At 30.7% G+C, this 16,463-nt stretch overlaps 1 protein-coding gene across 1 annotated transcript in view; it reads right to left on the bottom strand.

Annotated features, from left to right (window-relative positions):
* Positions 1–10,245: 10,245 nt before the first annotated feature.
* The window catches only part of LOC145291374 (calpain-7-like), a 79,919-nt gene continuing 73,701 nt past the window's right edge, over positions 10,246–16,463 (bottom strand). Inside the window, exons 21-22 of the mRNA XM_080137152.1 lie at positions 13,751–13,902; positions 10,246–10,460 (exon numbers count right to left, since the gene is read on the bottom strand). Of these exons, the coding sequence (XP_079993278.1) occupies positions 13,758–13,902 (145 nt within the window). The 3' untranslated portion in view covers positions 10,246–10,460; positions 13,751–13,757. The remainder of the gene's footprint in view (positions 10,461–13,750; positions 13,903–16,463) is intronic.

Raw genomic sequence — 16,463 nt, 5'->3', positions numbered from 1 at the left:
TACAATATAATTCAGAGTCAGAGTAAGAACACCTTAAACGTTACAAAAACATTACAATTTTTTGCAAGACCAACAAGCGTTTTCAGAATGGCACTCTGTGAAAGTGAATATTCACAATTATAAGGTTTCTCACTTTTTAAAAAAATTTTCTTATCAGTTCGTTCAAGCTGGGGATGGGGTATCCTACCAGATGCCAAACATTCACCTGCTAACTCAGATATTCCAACCCAAAGATCTTTATAAGATTCTGACTGTCCCTATAAGTGCTATTGTTTGAATCTCTCTTGCACTTGGTTCACTAGGTATATCTGCCAGGTCGTTTTTGAAATTCTTTTCCATGAGTCCAGTTTTTCCAATAATAACTGGAATGATGGAGATCTTCCTAAGATTCCAGTTTCTTTTCATGTCATACATAAAACCTTGGTATTTCGTTATTTTTTCCTTTCAGCTCTGTTTAACCCAGCATCATCGGGGATACTAACTTCTACTAGGGTTGCTTCTTTCTCCTTTTTGTCCCATATCACTATACCAGGTTTTATGACTCCGTTTTATACATGTGTAGCTTTAGGAATTGGATAGTCATAGTGGATGGTGTATGACTTATTTCCGACTGTTCTTTGTGTATAAATATATGTCTTCAGAACATTAGGGATGCACAATGAAAGCGAAAAAACTTGATTTTTAGCAAAAAATGAAAATGCCTAGTTTGAAAAAAAAAAAAAAAAAAAAGAAAAAAAATCCAACAAAAATCAGATAATTATCCAATTTTAATGACATTTTTAGCATTTATTTTTTTACTTTTTTATTTTTTTATCCCTAAACAAGGCATATTGCCACTTGGAACATAAGGGGCAACTATTTGAAATCTTGTCTAACAGGGAAGTATGGTAAGTTGAGTAGAGAGATGTTTGTTAACATTACATTTAAACTTCTTCAGGTTAGTACAGTCAAGGAAGTAGGAAATGGAGAAGGAATTTCAAAGTCTAGCAGTCCAAAGAAAGAAATTATTAAGAGTAGAAGGCTTTCCAGTATCTAAGAACCTCAATGGTGAGGGGGTTACGATTTTGCTGTTTATTGGGTTAATCAGGAGTATGTATGTCGAGGGGAGAACAAATGCTATGAGTTCATCAGAGAACATTTCATTAAAGTACTAATAAAACAGGGACAGGGATGTGACATTGTGGTGAAGAGACAGCGGTTGGAGTTTGGCCAACAATGCAGGACCTATTAGATTTGAGACTCTTTTTAAAAGTGAGAGACTAATCGCAGATGCACCAGCTCAGATGTAGCAACAATACTCCATGCATGGGCGAATTGTGGTTTTCTGGTGCGAGTAATTTTCTAGCACGGTAGAGAGAGCCCACCTTCTTTGCAGCAACCTTGGCAATCTCTTCAGTGTATTTGTTCCAATTCATGTTGCCTGTGAATGTTAGGCTGAGGAGTTTGAAAGATGAGCTCTAAGGTAGGGTGTTATTTGTCATGGCAATCAGTGGTTGAGAAGGTTTTCGTAATCATTAAAGGAAAGAAGCTTAGTCTTGGCAGCATTAAATGTTACCAACCACTAATGGTTCCATTCCACTACAAGCGGAAGATTGTTTTCTAGGGTTTCTGCCATTACCTTGGATATGTATCCATTCATTTTCACCTCGTGTCTGTTATAGAGTTTGGTGTCATCAGCAAATATGCCGATCTTGGACACAAGTTTATCAGAAAGATCATTTATCATCAAGAATAATAAAAATCCAAGGATCGACCCCTGAGGCACACCCACATTTATATAATATTGTTTTGATGTATGACCATTGAGGACAAATTGGATTCTTCTCTTATTTAAGAAGGATTTAATTATATTAAGTATCCAGCCAGTAATATCATATGATTTGATTTTCATGAGATGAACATCAGTCAAAAGCCTTAGCTTCCCTTGTCTTATACATTCAGAGATTACAGTTAAGATATCTGCAGTAAAACCTGCTTGTTTAAATCCATACTATTGGTCAGACAGAAGTTTAGCAGATCAACCCCTGAGACACACCTATATTAATATCAATCATGTTGCTTCGACTTAGATTAATTAACAAATTAATGTATTTAGTGAAGTATTTAGTTTATTTAAAAAACTAAAAAAACAAAACAAACAGATTTCTGGAGTCATTTCAGTTATTTTACCTTCCCCCTTTTTATTTCAAGGACAAAATTATATCCAGTAACACTCAACACTCATTGACCATCTTTATTAAGTTATAACATTCTGAGGATTCAAATGCAAATACAAAAAAAAAAAAAAAAAATTTCAAGTCTGTGGAAAATAATACTAAAAAATCTTAAATTAAAGATAAGCAACCAAACAATAAGTTTTTATTATTTTAATCAAATAAATACTTTTATGCATTTAATAATAAATATTGGAAATGTCATTAAGATTGGATAGTTCTCTCTCTTTTTTTTTTTTTTTTTTTAATTCAGGGGTATTTATTCACTTTTTGGTTAAAAGAAGTTTCTTTCACTTTCATTTTACTTTCCGACAGAACATTATATAAACAGTGGCATTTTTTGAAGTGTCTCCTGTGTTTGTTAAATATCTTTTGCCTCCACCAATTGTAGTTTTGCCATCTTTTGACAACCTCATAACTCTTGCTTTCTTTAGTACTCAAATTTCATGAGTGATGTTTCTGACAAAAAGAAAAGAATTGATGTTTTCTAGATCGGAATCTATCCATCTAACACATATTGCTGAATAGTTTTTTGATCTTGAAGTATATTTTTTTTAGCTTCTTACATTAAGTGGCTTCATGCCTTTTGGAGCGATTTCCATATTTAAAAAAAAAAATTGCACAGTGCAGATATATTTTGTGTTTTGCAACAAAAGCTGTTAATGTTGCAGCAAAATTCTCTTTTTCATTTCTTTTAGATGCCCCTCATCCTCCATCACGAGGTACATAGTTTATTTTGCTTCATCCAACCTTCTATTATGCACAGCATTTCCTTTTTTTACACAAAAAAATTGTTGACATAAAAAAATGCTTTTTGTTTCAGACTAGAAGAAAGACAATTTTCTCAAATGAATATTGATTTCAAATCTGAATATGTATTTTATCTATTTTATGTCGTTTTTTTTTTTTTTTTTGCCATTTCTTATTTTAATAAATAAGCTGATTCAAATACTAAATAAAACACACACACAACTTACCTACCTTTTCACGGAATATATAATATCAATTCACAGATCAAATTCTTAAATATTTTATCAGATTCCAAAAATGTCCTTGTAAATGTATTTTTTTACAATTACTTCTGAATTGATAAAATGGAAACCTTTTATTTTATTTATTTTTTTAAATCAAATATTAAGCCATGGTCATAAAACCGTTAGCAATGGACAAAGGCTACTAAACTAATTAGGGAATGCATAAAACATCATGATAGACAATACATAACTCTGAAGATGTAACAGTGATACATGTTCATTCACACAGTTCTGAGGCAGCAATATTCAGAACTACAGAAAGAACATAATGCAAAAGGAAATTGCTGGTACATCTTTGAACACCAGTGTGATTATGCAGAGGGTCTAATCTGAATGTATATCAGTTCAGGTTTGGTCTGTTTAGCCACAGCACAGGGCGATATTTAAGCTCTGCGGTGGGGCAAGAACCATGAAATATCTGTAGGCAACAGATGTAACCGTTACGTTCCAGCGAGTAGACAGCAGATCTAATCCAAGCAGATCATATACTCAAGAGGGAACAGGGTTGCGGCAAGGAATATGTAATATATATCTGATGGCACAACATTGTAGATGCTCAAGAGAATCAGAGATCACCCTGATAACTCAGGCAAACACTAGGGACCTGTATTTCAAGTGGGGACGAATCATTGCCTTGTAAAGCCAAGTCAGTAAATGCCATTCATGAGGAATTTGGTAGCTCAAGATAGGCAACATATAATGCTCCCTAATTCAAGACTGGAAGATTCCCTGAAGAAACGTCCATAGAATACTCCTTTGCAATAACAATGTGTTGCTTAATTGCCATAAATATATTTTCTTACCTTACTACCGAGCTCTAATCACATATTGAGCCCTGTTGATACAAATACTGAAAATCTACACATAAGATATTATATCTCCTTATAATATGTGTATACATGAAATAATTTTATATATATATATATATATATATATATATATATATATATATATATTTAGAGAGAGAGAGAGAGAGATAGATAGACAGACATTTAGCCTGATGATTCCCTCTGTAAATGAAACACAAATGTTTCTATGTAACTCACCTACCATTTCCATATTACTACTTAGCTTTACTCATTTATTGAGTATTGTTGAAGAAAATACTGACACGAAAAATAAATGTAATATATTATTTTATAATATAAGTATATATACAAAATAGTAAATATATATTCTGTCACTGCCTTATCAGAAATCTGATTAGAAGCTATGAGAAAATTGTTAGTTCTTTTTTTTTTGTTTCTACCAATATATCAAGAAAATAATTCAGAGCCAATTTATTACTAAACCAAGGCAGTAACTAACTTTTGTTATTTGGGAAGATATGGGGAGGTTGAGATTAGGCACTGATAGGCATGATAGAAAGGGAGGGGAGTAGGTGCAAGCTATCTTTTATGTTTATCCAACATAAGTACTTTGTGAATAAATATTTCTTTGAAATTGCCATAAACTGATAATATCTTTTCAATTATCCCATCTTTCATTATTGGTGACCAAGAAAGGGTCATAGACAGCTGACCAATCAACAATTCTGGCCCTTAGATCTGTATCAGCACTTGGGTACCAGTAAACTTTTGTGTGCACTTAACTATGCTTAGGTATATATAGTTAGACCAACATATACCAGAAGTTCTACATGTTTTTTCATGCTTGGTTACTGTATGTATATACACACAAATATATTTAATTAAACAATGCTTTAAATTAACAAAAATAAATATTCTAATAACATGTCAAATCATAAAAATAACAGCTTATTTCAGCTCAAATGTTTTTTCTAGCCATTATGTTCACTAGACTGACAGATATCCTCTCTTCTATATAAATGAAACAGTAGATGTATGTATGTGTGTGTATATCTGTGTGAAAATATTTAACTGATAACTCCTCAACTACTGGTCACAAAACACTGAAATTAACAGGAAATACTAATCAAACACCAAGGATGGCTTATAACAAGTAAAACCTTTGTTTGGATGGATGGTTAACACATAAAAATATGTCGGTAAGTTGAAATGCAAAACTGTTCATTTCAACTTGCTGACATAATTCTACTATTTTTATACAAATTCATTAATAGCTTGAAGTGGTTTAATTTCACAGATAGTGAAACTATCTGTCGATAGTTCAAACAGTAGGGAATACGGCTAGAGCCCAGCGCTAAATGTTTTGGTTTTAATTCTAGCTGATGACACCCAAGTTTATTTACTTTTTTAATCTTTTAAAACCAGTACTGTATATTAGGTACAATATAATACTCAATAGAGAATACTCTATAAATATGTAACCTGCATAAATTAAAATATATTAAAGTGTATTTTACGACGGGGCAAGCCCCCACCCCACATATAAGTTCCATCCTTTATATTATTTCATGTATCCACATAAAATGTTATAAGATATTTTATGTATCAGTTTTCAATATTTACTTCAACAGTGTTTAATATGAAAGTAGAGCTAGGTAGTAATTATGAAAATATATATAGCAATTAAATTACACAGGGACTTCCAGGTTTCATGCCCATGAGGAATCATCAAACTAAAATGCTTATAAACTGTAATTTTAGCCTGACAATTCCCAACAGAGATGAAACACAGAAAACTCTGTTTAGCTTAATTGGTATATTTTCATAATTACTATATATATATATATATATATATATATATTTCTATCTCTACTATTATATAAAAGGAACTTTGTGTGTGTGTGTGCGAGTTTGTTCACTATGGACTTGGAAACAGGGACAATTCTTTTTAAATTTCACATGAAAGTACTTGATGTGTCTGAGAGTGTTCTTAAGCAGGTTTTTTATCGGAATGTGTCTAATAAGTATAAAAAATCGATAATCGAAAACATCCGATTAAAGAAGGAAGTCTAATTTTAACCAAAGTTAACACTTTTATACAGCCTGACATCACAAGTGCATTTGACAAATTTTATCGCACACAAGTAGAAAGGCTCAACCTAGAAAATCAACTGTAGATTCTTTTACAAGACAGGGACGCATTCGAAATGAATGTTTCTTTAAAGAGCACAATTGAACTATGATACTTGATTTTTGTACATTGAACTTGAATTCAATTGATTATGTAAAAATGATTTCATAAAATCAACAGTTGATTCTTTGATGCACTTAAAATGGTTTGTGTTTAGAGAATAATTGAACAATGATACTTGACTTTTGCACTTTAAACTTTAAGTGAAACATTATTTACATATTGTTTTATGAAACTGACAGAAGATTCTCTATAATGCAATGGAAACTACAATGTATTGTGGACTAAGTTACATCAGGAAGGCATATGAAGCTTACCTCCAGGTACACTGCAGGTGGGGGTCCCTAACTAGAGCAGGCAATCAATCGATTTGGTTAAAAAAAATGGGCGATTTCACTGATTTGATGACAATAAAAGCATGGAAGGGTGGGACATTAGTTGATCCTTATTCAATTTTGGGTAACGTCAGATCATCCTACCAGTGTGTGTGTATGTGTGTGCATGTGTAAGAGATTAGTTTGATTGAAAAGATAAATAAATAAATTTAATAACCCAGTTAAAAAAAATAAGGTAAATGGTATATAAGAAATAACTCTAGCATAGATATAATATTTAAAAGCACTTATTTACTTTTTATTTGCTTAGTGACAAAGACCAAAAGATGTATGATCAAATCACATTTTTTTTTAGTAAGTGGTCAAATGATCTGGGCCTCAATACTTGAAAAGGGGAAAGGAGGGAGTGAACACATTTGCATGGTCTTGATAACCATACTTTTAGATAGGATAAGCCTTGTCCCGTCCCTTCAAGGTTTTATTTAATGGCATTATAGGAATTTTTTTTTTCCATTACCTTCTGGAAAAGTTTTATTTTGTTTTATCTTATTTTTGGACTACAAAGTTAATTGGAGTCCTGGCAAAACATGAAAATAGTGAAATGTTGATTGATCTATATAAACATAATTTTATATATATATAAAATATAATTATATATATAAAATGAACTTTCCCGTTGATTTTGGGTCCTGGATATGACCTTAAACTATATCTGATGGTGAGACCCCAGCTTGCAGGTTTTGGGGAGAGCGGAGCCACTCCTTAATTGCCATTGCTCCCAGGTCCACTCTGACCCGGAGTGGTAGTACCTGTTAGGGTTAAATAGAAACTGACTTGAAAAAAAAAAAAACATACTCTATTAAAAACTTTTTCTTCAAAATCACTGGATTTGGCATTAAATGACCTAAAAAGTGTTGATATGCCGTAAACCAAAACAACCCACCAACCCGTTGATTTTGGCGTATGAGCTCCGTCACAACAACTAAGTTCCACACACGAGATTTGTTTTTAGTGGTGAAGGCTTTGTGTAGAACCAACCACACTTTTTGGTATTACTGCTAATCTTTATCGGTTCAATGCCTGCCACAATACAGCATACAGTAGACCGAAGGTCAGAGTTACCTTCTCCTAGATGTATGTCTTAAAGAAAACTGGTGATGCATCTCTCCCAGTGAATTAATGTGCCCCTAAATACCAACCTGGAAATTTCTTTGATTCGCCACAGTACATACAGTGCCTAGTCTTCCCAAATGGCCATCCATCTGGTAATGGCCAGGCTCATTATTGCTTAACTTCGGTGATCTAGTGAGAACCGGTGTCAATGTGATTGTGCAATATATATATATATATATATTCCTTTCAAGGTTTCCCAAGAGAATGATGTATGGAGAACTGGCAAAAGGAACCAGACCACGAGAAGCACCAAAAATGCGCTACAAAGACCAGCTGAAGCGCACTCTGGCAGCAACTGACATCGACCACTCCTTGTGGGAAGAGGCTGCCAGGGACAGGAAGGCGTGGAGGAACGCTGTACACTGTGGCAGTGCTTACTTTGAGGAGGAAAGGAGAAGAAGGGAAGAGGCTGGAAGAAGGAGAAGGAAGCGAGAGCAAACCCATCTCCCTACCCTTCCCTGTGAGCACTGTCCACGGCTCTTCTGTCATCAGACTGTACAGTCATATATCACATAGCACCCACCCACCTGACGACAGGACCCAATGCTTGGATACAAGTAGGAGCCGCCAACGATATATATATATATATATATATATATATATATATATATATATATATATATAAGGAAAGGGTTTATAATTTATTTCAATGATGCCCAATAAATTTGTACAACTTTCTAATAAAAAAGAAATTTGTAGAATGGCTACACCAATGCAAGAAGTTTAAAAAATATTAATGCCAGAGTGATCATGTTAATAGCCTCATCACATTTTTATCCAGTAGTGGGGAGGCAAGTAAATAGACTTATTTGAAAATTATGTTTAAAATGTGTTGAATTTTTCAACACGTTATTTTAAGGTGCAAGTGGGGCAGGTAAAGTAGTGGCTTCCTTTTTTTTAGGAGAGAATGGCCCTCCCAAACTAATGGAGCAGGTATAGCTCTGTATATATACATTTTTATTTATTGTATTATTATTTCATGTATCTACATAAATTTTTATAAGGGGATATAGTATTTTACGTATCCATTTTCAATATTTACTCCAACTGTGCTCATTACAGGAGTAAAGCTAGGCAGTAACTTATGAAAATATGTATGGCAATTAAGCTACACAGAATTTTCTGTTTTTCATCTTTGTGACGATTCGGCAATGCAAAAAACTGTGTAGCTTAATTGTCATATATATATTTTCATATCTTACTTAATATATGAATGTATAAGAGGTATATTTGGTAAAAAACAGGGAAAAAAGTGCTTGATACATTGGTAGAGCTAAATATGTTTTTATTATTTCAACCTCAGGAGTATTTGTTTAAATCATTACAAGATTGTTTCTATAGATGGGATAAACAAATTATCCAACCCATGTCATCAGACAATTTAAGCCAAATTTGTCTGATGACATAAGTTGGATAATTTTTTTATCCCATCTATAGAAACAATCTTGTAATGATTCAAGCAAATACTTCCAAGAATGAAATAATAAAAACATACATATATAATAATGTATATGTATGTTATAATAATATATATATATATATGTAAATTTCCAGTTTAATATAATTCAGAGGCAAAACATCCAATGAATTTCATGGGGTTTATACAAAAGTACTCTATACAAAGGTAGAGCGAGATATCATTTAAGTATGAGTGTTTCAGCCAACTAGTTATATTTAAAGACATCATCAGGTGATGTTGCTTTTACAAAAGTTCAGTCCTCTTGTGGTACAATCCACATTTTCAACTTTTTTTCATCAACTTCCTTGGAATATCTTTTAAACCCTTAAATTTCTACATCAATATCAACTCTCATACAAAGATGAGTTCTTTCATAATTTATAGCTTTCAATTCATATGCTGGTCAGCTGGTCAGCAAAATTTATAGCCTGCCATTTTGCTAACTATGTTCCTCTGAGGATATGTGCCATTCTTTGAAACTCCATGGAATAAGAAATATTTTAAAGTTTTCAACTTGTAGTCTTTGTTAAATAATAAGTTTGTTGTAAATTCTAATTTACAGGGTTTAAATTCAATTTATATATATATATATATATATATATATATATATATATATATATATATATATATATATATATATATATGATTATAAAAATATATAAAATATATTTATAAAAATTTTCTAACTGGCACAATTAATTAAGCTTGATGAAAACACATTTACACTTTCAGAGCATATATATCGATAGTGAACATTCCAAAGCCAAATATATATATTTATTTTGCATAGATAATATTTGATGTTATAATATATTTTATAAAATATTTTGAATTAAAAGTATTTGGTTTTGGAATGTTCATTACCAATATATATATATATATATTACGCTGGGCATTAGCTCACCATAGATTTTGATTGATTTTAACATTCAAAGTGTGGAAAGGGCTAGTTTAACCTGGCAGAGCCCAAATTCCACTTTAGTGTGTCATATTAACAAACATCCAAGAATAAAGGGGAAAACTCACAAAAATTTCAAATCTGATTCAAGTTATTTTTATCTTTTTTTACTTTCATTCAAATTTGCAAAGTTTCTTTAAAAAACAAAAACAAAAAACAGTAAAAACAATTTTGTTGTTTAAAAATATTTCAATAACTGTTGAGCGATGTAACAAAAAAAAAAAGAAGAAAATGGCAGATCTTTGTTGCTGGAAAACCATTCAAATGTAATTCAAGTTGAATTTAAACCTGCAATAAAATTAAATAAAATATGATAATTATGTGAAAATATAAGTAAAACTTACTTGAAATGAATGTTAATTTTTATATGGGAATTGTGTTGCTTTTGATAAGACAAGAAAAGCGTCAATAAAATTCACAATTTTTTCCGCAATCCAACTGTATTTGGTTTAATCTACATCAAACTTGTCCAAGTTTCAATTATGAATATCCAACAGTCTTTATTTTATCATTTTTTTTTAATAACAGGCTCCAAAAGTGCACTAGGGATACAACTGATCTTGGCTGTAATGACCCTCTTCAATTCAGGAAGTATCTGAGGATTACTTTGATAGAGTTTATCTAGATTGGGTGGGGGGTGGGGGTTGAGGTTCAGTGTGTATGAATTTCATTCAGGGTCACGCTTTTGGCTAATGGAATGATCACCAAAGTATCCCCAAAAATCATTTAATGGTGATGAGAGATGATGGTGGTCTAGTGGTTAACAACATAAACTGACGATCTGAGTGTGCCAAGTTCGAATTTAATTCGTTCTACAAAACTCATTTTCATTTAGAATGTTGGCAACCTTCACGTGGTCCCTCATGTAATCTTCAATATCTTTCTAGAAAGAATTCTGGCGAGAAGAATATCAGAAAAACGAATACCAACAATAGAATGTTCAGATTCATATAATGGTGATAAAACAAAGACTTTTTTTTTTAATTTTTGAGATGAGGATTGATAATTTGGATTATCAGGACTATTGTTCTCATCTTGAAGCCAAAATTGTAAAAAGTACTAAAAAAAATCTAATCTTTGAAAGATTAAAAAAAACAAACAAAAAAACTCAGGTCTTTTTCTTAATTAAAAATTAAAATGCTTGCCAAAAAATAATATAACTAAAATGAGTATCCTCTGTTTGTTTATTTAAAAGTTTTGTTTAAATAGTTTTATTAAGAAGTTTTGTAAATAAATACCAAAACGCACCCTACATTAAAAAATAAACTTGTTGGCAAAAAAAAAGAAATAACTTTTTTTTATGTTTGTTTACAAAATACGATGTGCGTGTGCAAAGGTCAAGGTAAACCATTACTGACCGAAAGCTGTTTCTCTTGTTTCCCCACATCTGCTAGGGTCCTTAACCTCTAATTGATCTGTATTAGTTTATTGTATTTGAGAGCGGTTAGAAAACAAAAAAATCGCAACATTTAGCCATGTTACCTTGTAATTCTGTACTACATAAAAAAAAAAAATCATTAACTTGCACATGAAAAATTACTTAAACTAAATGTAAAATGTAAAGATTTTTAAAGTCAGACCAAAATAACATTTAAGCTGACTAATCAAACTTTTCTCCTGACTAACCAATTTTTGGTTGTTACTGCTGTATGATGTTATTAGCAATAATAACGTAGTTATAATTTTGTTAAAAAAATACTTAGCCCAAAAGACTGCTAATAAAAAACATTTTCAAATAACTTAAAAATAAAATCAACAAGGGAGATAACTCCTGTTAAATTTGAGGATATAATAGTTGTCTACCTTAATTAAAAAATATGCTATTAAAAACTAAAACAATTCACTTCATCTCAAGCAACGTCAGGTAGATGCAGTTAATATAACACATTTATTTATAATAACTAAAGACAGGTGGCCTTGAATAACATTAGAGTTCAATTTATCTTGTAACACAAATGCAACTATACATAATGATGATGTCTTGTTTTAGCATGAAACAAGAAAAAAATGGAAAACGCAAGGAAAATGTAATATTAAAAATAATTTCAATGAAAATAGCTTATTCCTGAGTTAATGTTTTTTTGTTCAATTATTTGCCAAATATATTTTCTGTTGCAAGATGTCATCTCAATGATGTTATTCTTGCTTCATTGAACATTTCAGCTTTCTCGACATCATTTACATTCTGAAAGTTGACGAGACATCTTGTTAAGCATCAATTACAATTCCTTTTGAGACATTTAATTTTTTAATTGTTAGCAGTTGCTGTCTTTTAATGGTTTTACCATTACACAATTCATTTTGATTCTTTCGATGAAGGGGGGGGGATTTATTCCTGACTCACAAATCGACAGTTTACTTTGTCTTTTTTCACTCAATTTCACAAAAAAAAAAAAAATGTGATGATTAATAACTGATGAAATAAATATGAGTACATCCGGGTTCTTCTTGTTTAAAGATTATGACTGACTGATTAAGCCATAAATAACAACTGATAGAGACATCTGAGAGAGACGTTGAAAGGTATGGCAAAGCCTCACACTAAAGGATATATCTGCTCTGACCACAAATTCTTGTTCAATAAAGCAACTTACCAGATTATTATTCAAATATAATAGCCAAATCCACTCAGCTACTTCAGACGAATATATCCCTTTTGCAGGACATATCAGTGACACAAAAACAAAAATGTCAGTTTTGTTATTTAGATTTGTTTTCTCCCTGGAAGAAACTTGTCAAATATCCACCAAACAAACAAAAGCCTTTTCATTCACTAATCTGCACTCATTTATTGTTTTCCTTCTGTCAAAAAATGTTAGCCCCAACATCAGCATGAGATAATTATCACATTACTAAAACAGAAACTTGAAACTAAATATAAAAAGCTATCAACCTGAGAATGTACCACGTTTCCAACACCTCAGTAATTGATAAATGTAAAAATATGAGTAGATAGTTGATCTTTTAAACGAACACATTTCAGGTGAAAACATTAAGCACTTACGTGACATGAAAAAATGAATATAAATTACAAAAAAATGACCCAATAGAAAAATAATTACAATAGAATTTATCGAATTATCTAGTTTTGGGATATGTTTTAATGTCGAAGAGTTGTGCAACCAATTCAGTATGATAAACAAAATAATAACTCTTAACTTAAATTGACAAACTAAGGGTCAGCCATTTTTAAACCAACGCATTTCAAAACATAATTCTGGCTGAGTTTTGTTAAAAATAAATTTTGCACATCTTTTATTTGATCATTTTTTTGTAATGTTTGGAATTTATACTTATTTCCCCATGACACCTAAGTATGTAATGTTTTCACCTGAAATGCGTTGGTTTAAAAGATCACAAATGTAAACAAATCACAAATATGACTATACAACCAAAGGCTGTCATTATTCACAAATTGATTTTAATTCTAAACTCACTGGTGATGATTTACCATTGTCATCCATTCTAAAATTAGGGTAAACAATTGAAATAAATGTTAACTTATTTTATGCGTTCCAAATGAACTTGACAAAAAGGGTAATCAAACTAGCTATGAAAAAGAACAAAAAATTCAAAACCTGAAATTTATTGAAGCTGCGTGATCGTGAAGGCATTAGAACTGCTGAATTCTAGAAAGAATGGTCCTTCTTTTTCTGGGTGAAATGTGCAAGCCATCAAATTGTAGACACCACCAGAAATGTTGTCAAGTTGGAGAATACAATATCCTGACCTTTATTTTTAATAAAAAAAAAAACAACAAAAAAAACAGATTAAAAACAATAATAAATGTTTCATTTGTTTATTTAATAGTAAACTAGCAAGGCGACCGGGCGTTACCTGGAAATATGGATAACAAAATAGAGGAGTTTAAAATACAAGCGCAACATTTTTTCTTTGAAAACTTCTCTTTCTACCTCTCCCTCTCTTTATTTGTCAACTATTATTATTATTATTATTATTATTATTATTATTATTATTATCAATAATAATAATAATAATAAAAAAAACAGACGAAAGAAAACAAGAAATAAAAAATCTGTTGTTTGACTTTGTTCCAGTACTGTTTTAAAACAACTGCAAATAAAACTGAACAAAAAGTATTTTTAGCACCCCTCCTCTTCACTAATTTGGTACATGTTGACCCCAATGGAATTACATTATTTGTTTACCATAACTATATCGAGGTTACACTGAATCTAATAATGTAAGGTTTGTAAGTGTGCCTTGTATAGTTTCTGACATTTTATCTGGACAAACACACAGAATTACAATCTGCCATTATGTAACATATGTAAACTTTTTGGTTTATGTATTTTTTTTTTATTTTAGTTCTTTACATCAAGTGGCTTCATGCCTTGTCTGGAGTGATTTCCATAAAACAGTATATGATTAATTAAACACAAGTTGTTATTTTACTCATAGCTGGAATGAAAGTGTTGTTTCTGAGTTTTATGACCACAAAAGATCTGATAGAATTTAAACTCTGATTGGAGCTGCTTCCAGGAGTTGCTACAAATCCATCAGAACAATCACGCAGCCTTCCATTTTTTTTTTTTTTAAATTAGCACCAGATATTTTTATCTTTTTTTTTTTTATAAAAAAAAAAAGGTAAAAATATCTGGTGTTGATTTAAAAAAAAATAATGAAGAAAAATCTTTATGATATGCATACTCGTCACAGAACAAAGATGTCATATTCGAAAAATTGCATAAATTCAACAAGTAGTTTTCTTTTTAAGTCGGAAAATAAGAATTTACAATTTTTAGTGATTCTAATACTGAGTTGTCTCTCCCTTATTTATACTGGATCAAAAGACATGGCTAACCAAAAATCACTACATCTCATTTAGTCATAAAATTTGATTTTCTGTGTGTGAAAGAATTTACGTTCAGTAACGAGTATGTACATCAAAGATTTTTTCGTTTTTTTTCGTTTTTTTACTTTTAAATAAACACTAAATATCTTTATTATAATTCACAAGCAATCCACCTTTCATATATATAAAAAGGGTGGAAAAATGAAAACAATATGTACATCTCCACATTGTGAAAATTGCTTCTTCTGTGTATTTCTCATGTTAATGTAACTTAAAAAATCATTAATTTTTATGTAATATTAATCAATTATTTTTTTAAATCAAAAATGCAACAGAGTAAAATAAAACTTAAAACTTAAGAACTCTAAAAAAATTTTATTTATCTATTTTTTTTATGGAAACCAACAAGGCATGAATTCATCTGATATAAGGAGCTTAAAAAAAGGTTACTTCAAAATCAAAAACTAGCCAACAATAGTGTTTGATAGATAGCTTCAGACTCAGCAAACACCAAGTCTTCCTCCTTTGTCAGAAACATCATTGCTTAAATGTGAGAATAAAAATAAGAGAAGTGAGAGTTACAAAGTTGTTAAAAGTAAACCAAATTAAATCTACGAAAATGCAGGAGTTTCTTTATGAACAAGTCAGCTATTTTAATCTTATGTTAGTTGAAACAAAAAGAATGATTTATTTTGAAATTTTAAATGAAATTGAAAGCTTTCAACCTGTTGAATCAAGTCATTTTTTACTTTAAAATTCTTAGCAACTTTTCATGTATTCAAGGACTGAAAGCTTTTGAAGTTATTTACATCCAAACATTTTTATGAATAAAGATTAAAACAACAATAGCTTAAAATTAGTTAAAACTAATAACAATGTATTTTTTTTAAATAAATACATTTATTCTAACAGCTGAGCTTTCAGTAGAAAAATGCATTTTTAGAAACTCAGTCAATACCAACAATCGTGCAAAAATGTAATATTCTACCAGTATTTTGTTTGATTTTCAATTTTTGAACAATTATCAAGGCTCGACATAGCTGTAATGAGACCACCATTTTTTTTTTCTAACTTAACATACTTGATACTATTTTTGTTTTTGAGTCAAAAAAACACTTTAAAATAAGTTAAAACACAAAAACTTATTCAAGTAGGTAGAAGAGTAACTTATCTTATCTTTGGCAACATTTATTTGTTGCATATTTCTTTCTTTTTCGTTTTGTTGGTTATTGTTAAAAATCCCCACTGTTTCTAAATATTACATGAATATGAAACCAGGAAATAAATTTAAATATTTTAAAACCTAAACTGATTTTAATTAAAGCAAAAAAGAAATGATGATCATCAAGTTTATTTTAATCTCCACAAAAATCAAATATGACAATGCAGAGGAATTGCTTTAAACTTACCAGGTTGTATATATAAATAAAATAAATACAATAGCTGTCAAATTCTCTTTAGAGGAATATGTCATA

Source organism: Euprymna scolopes, chromosome 12, assembly GCF_053919585.1.
Source record: "Euprymna scolopes isolate OS-2025 chromosome 12, ASM5391958v1, whole genome shotgun sequence".
Lineage (NCBI taxonomy): Eukaryota > Metazoa > Mollusca > Cephalopoda > Sepiida > Sepiolidae > Euprymna > Euprymna scolopes.
This window is presented reverse-complemented; position numbering and strand designations above follow the sequence as displayed.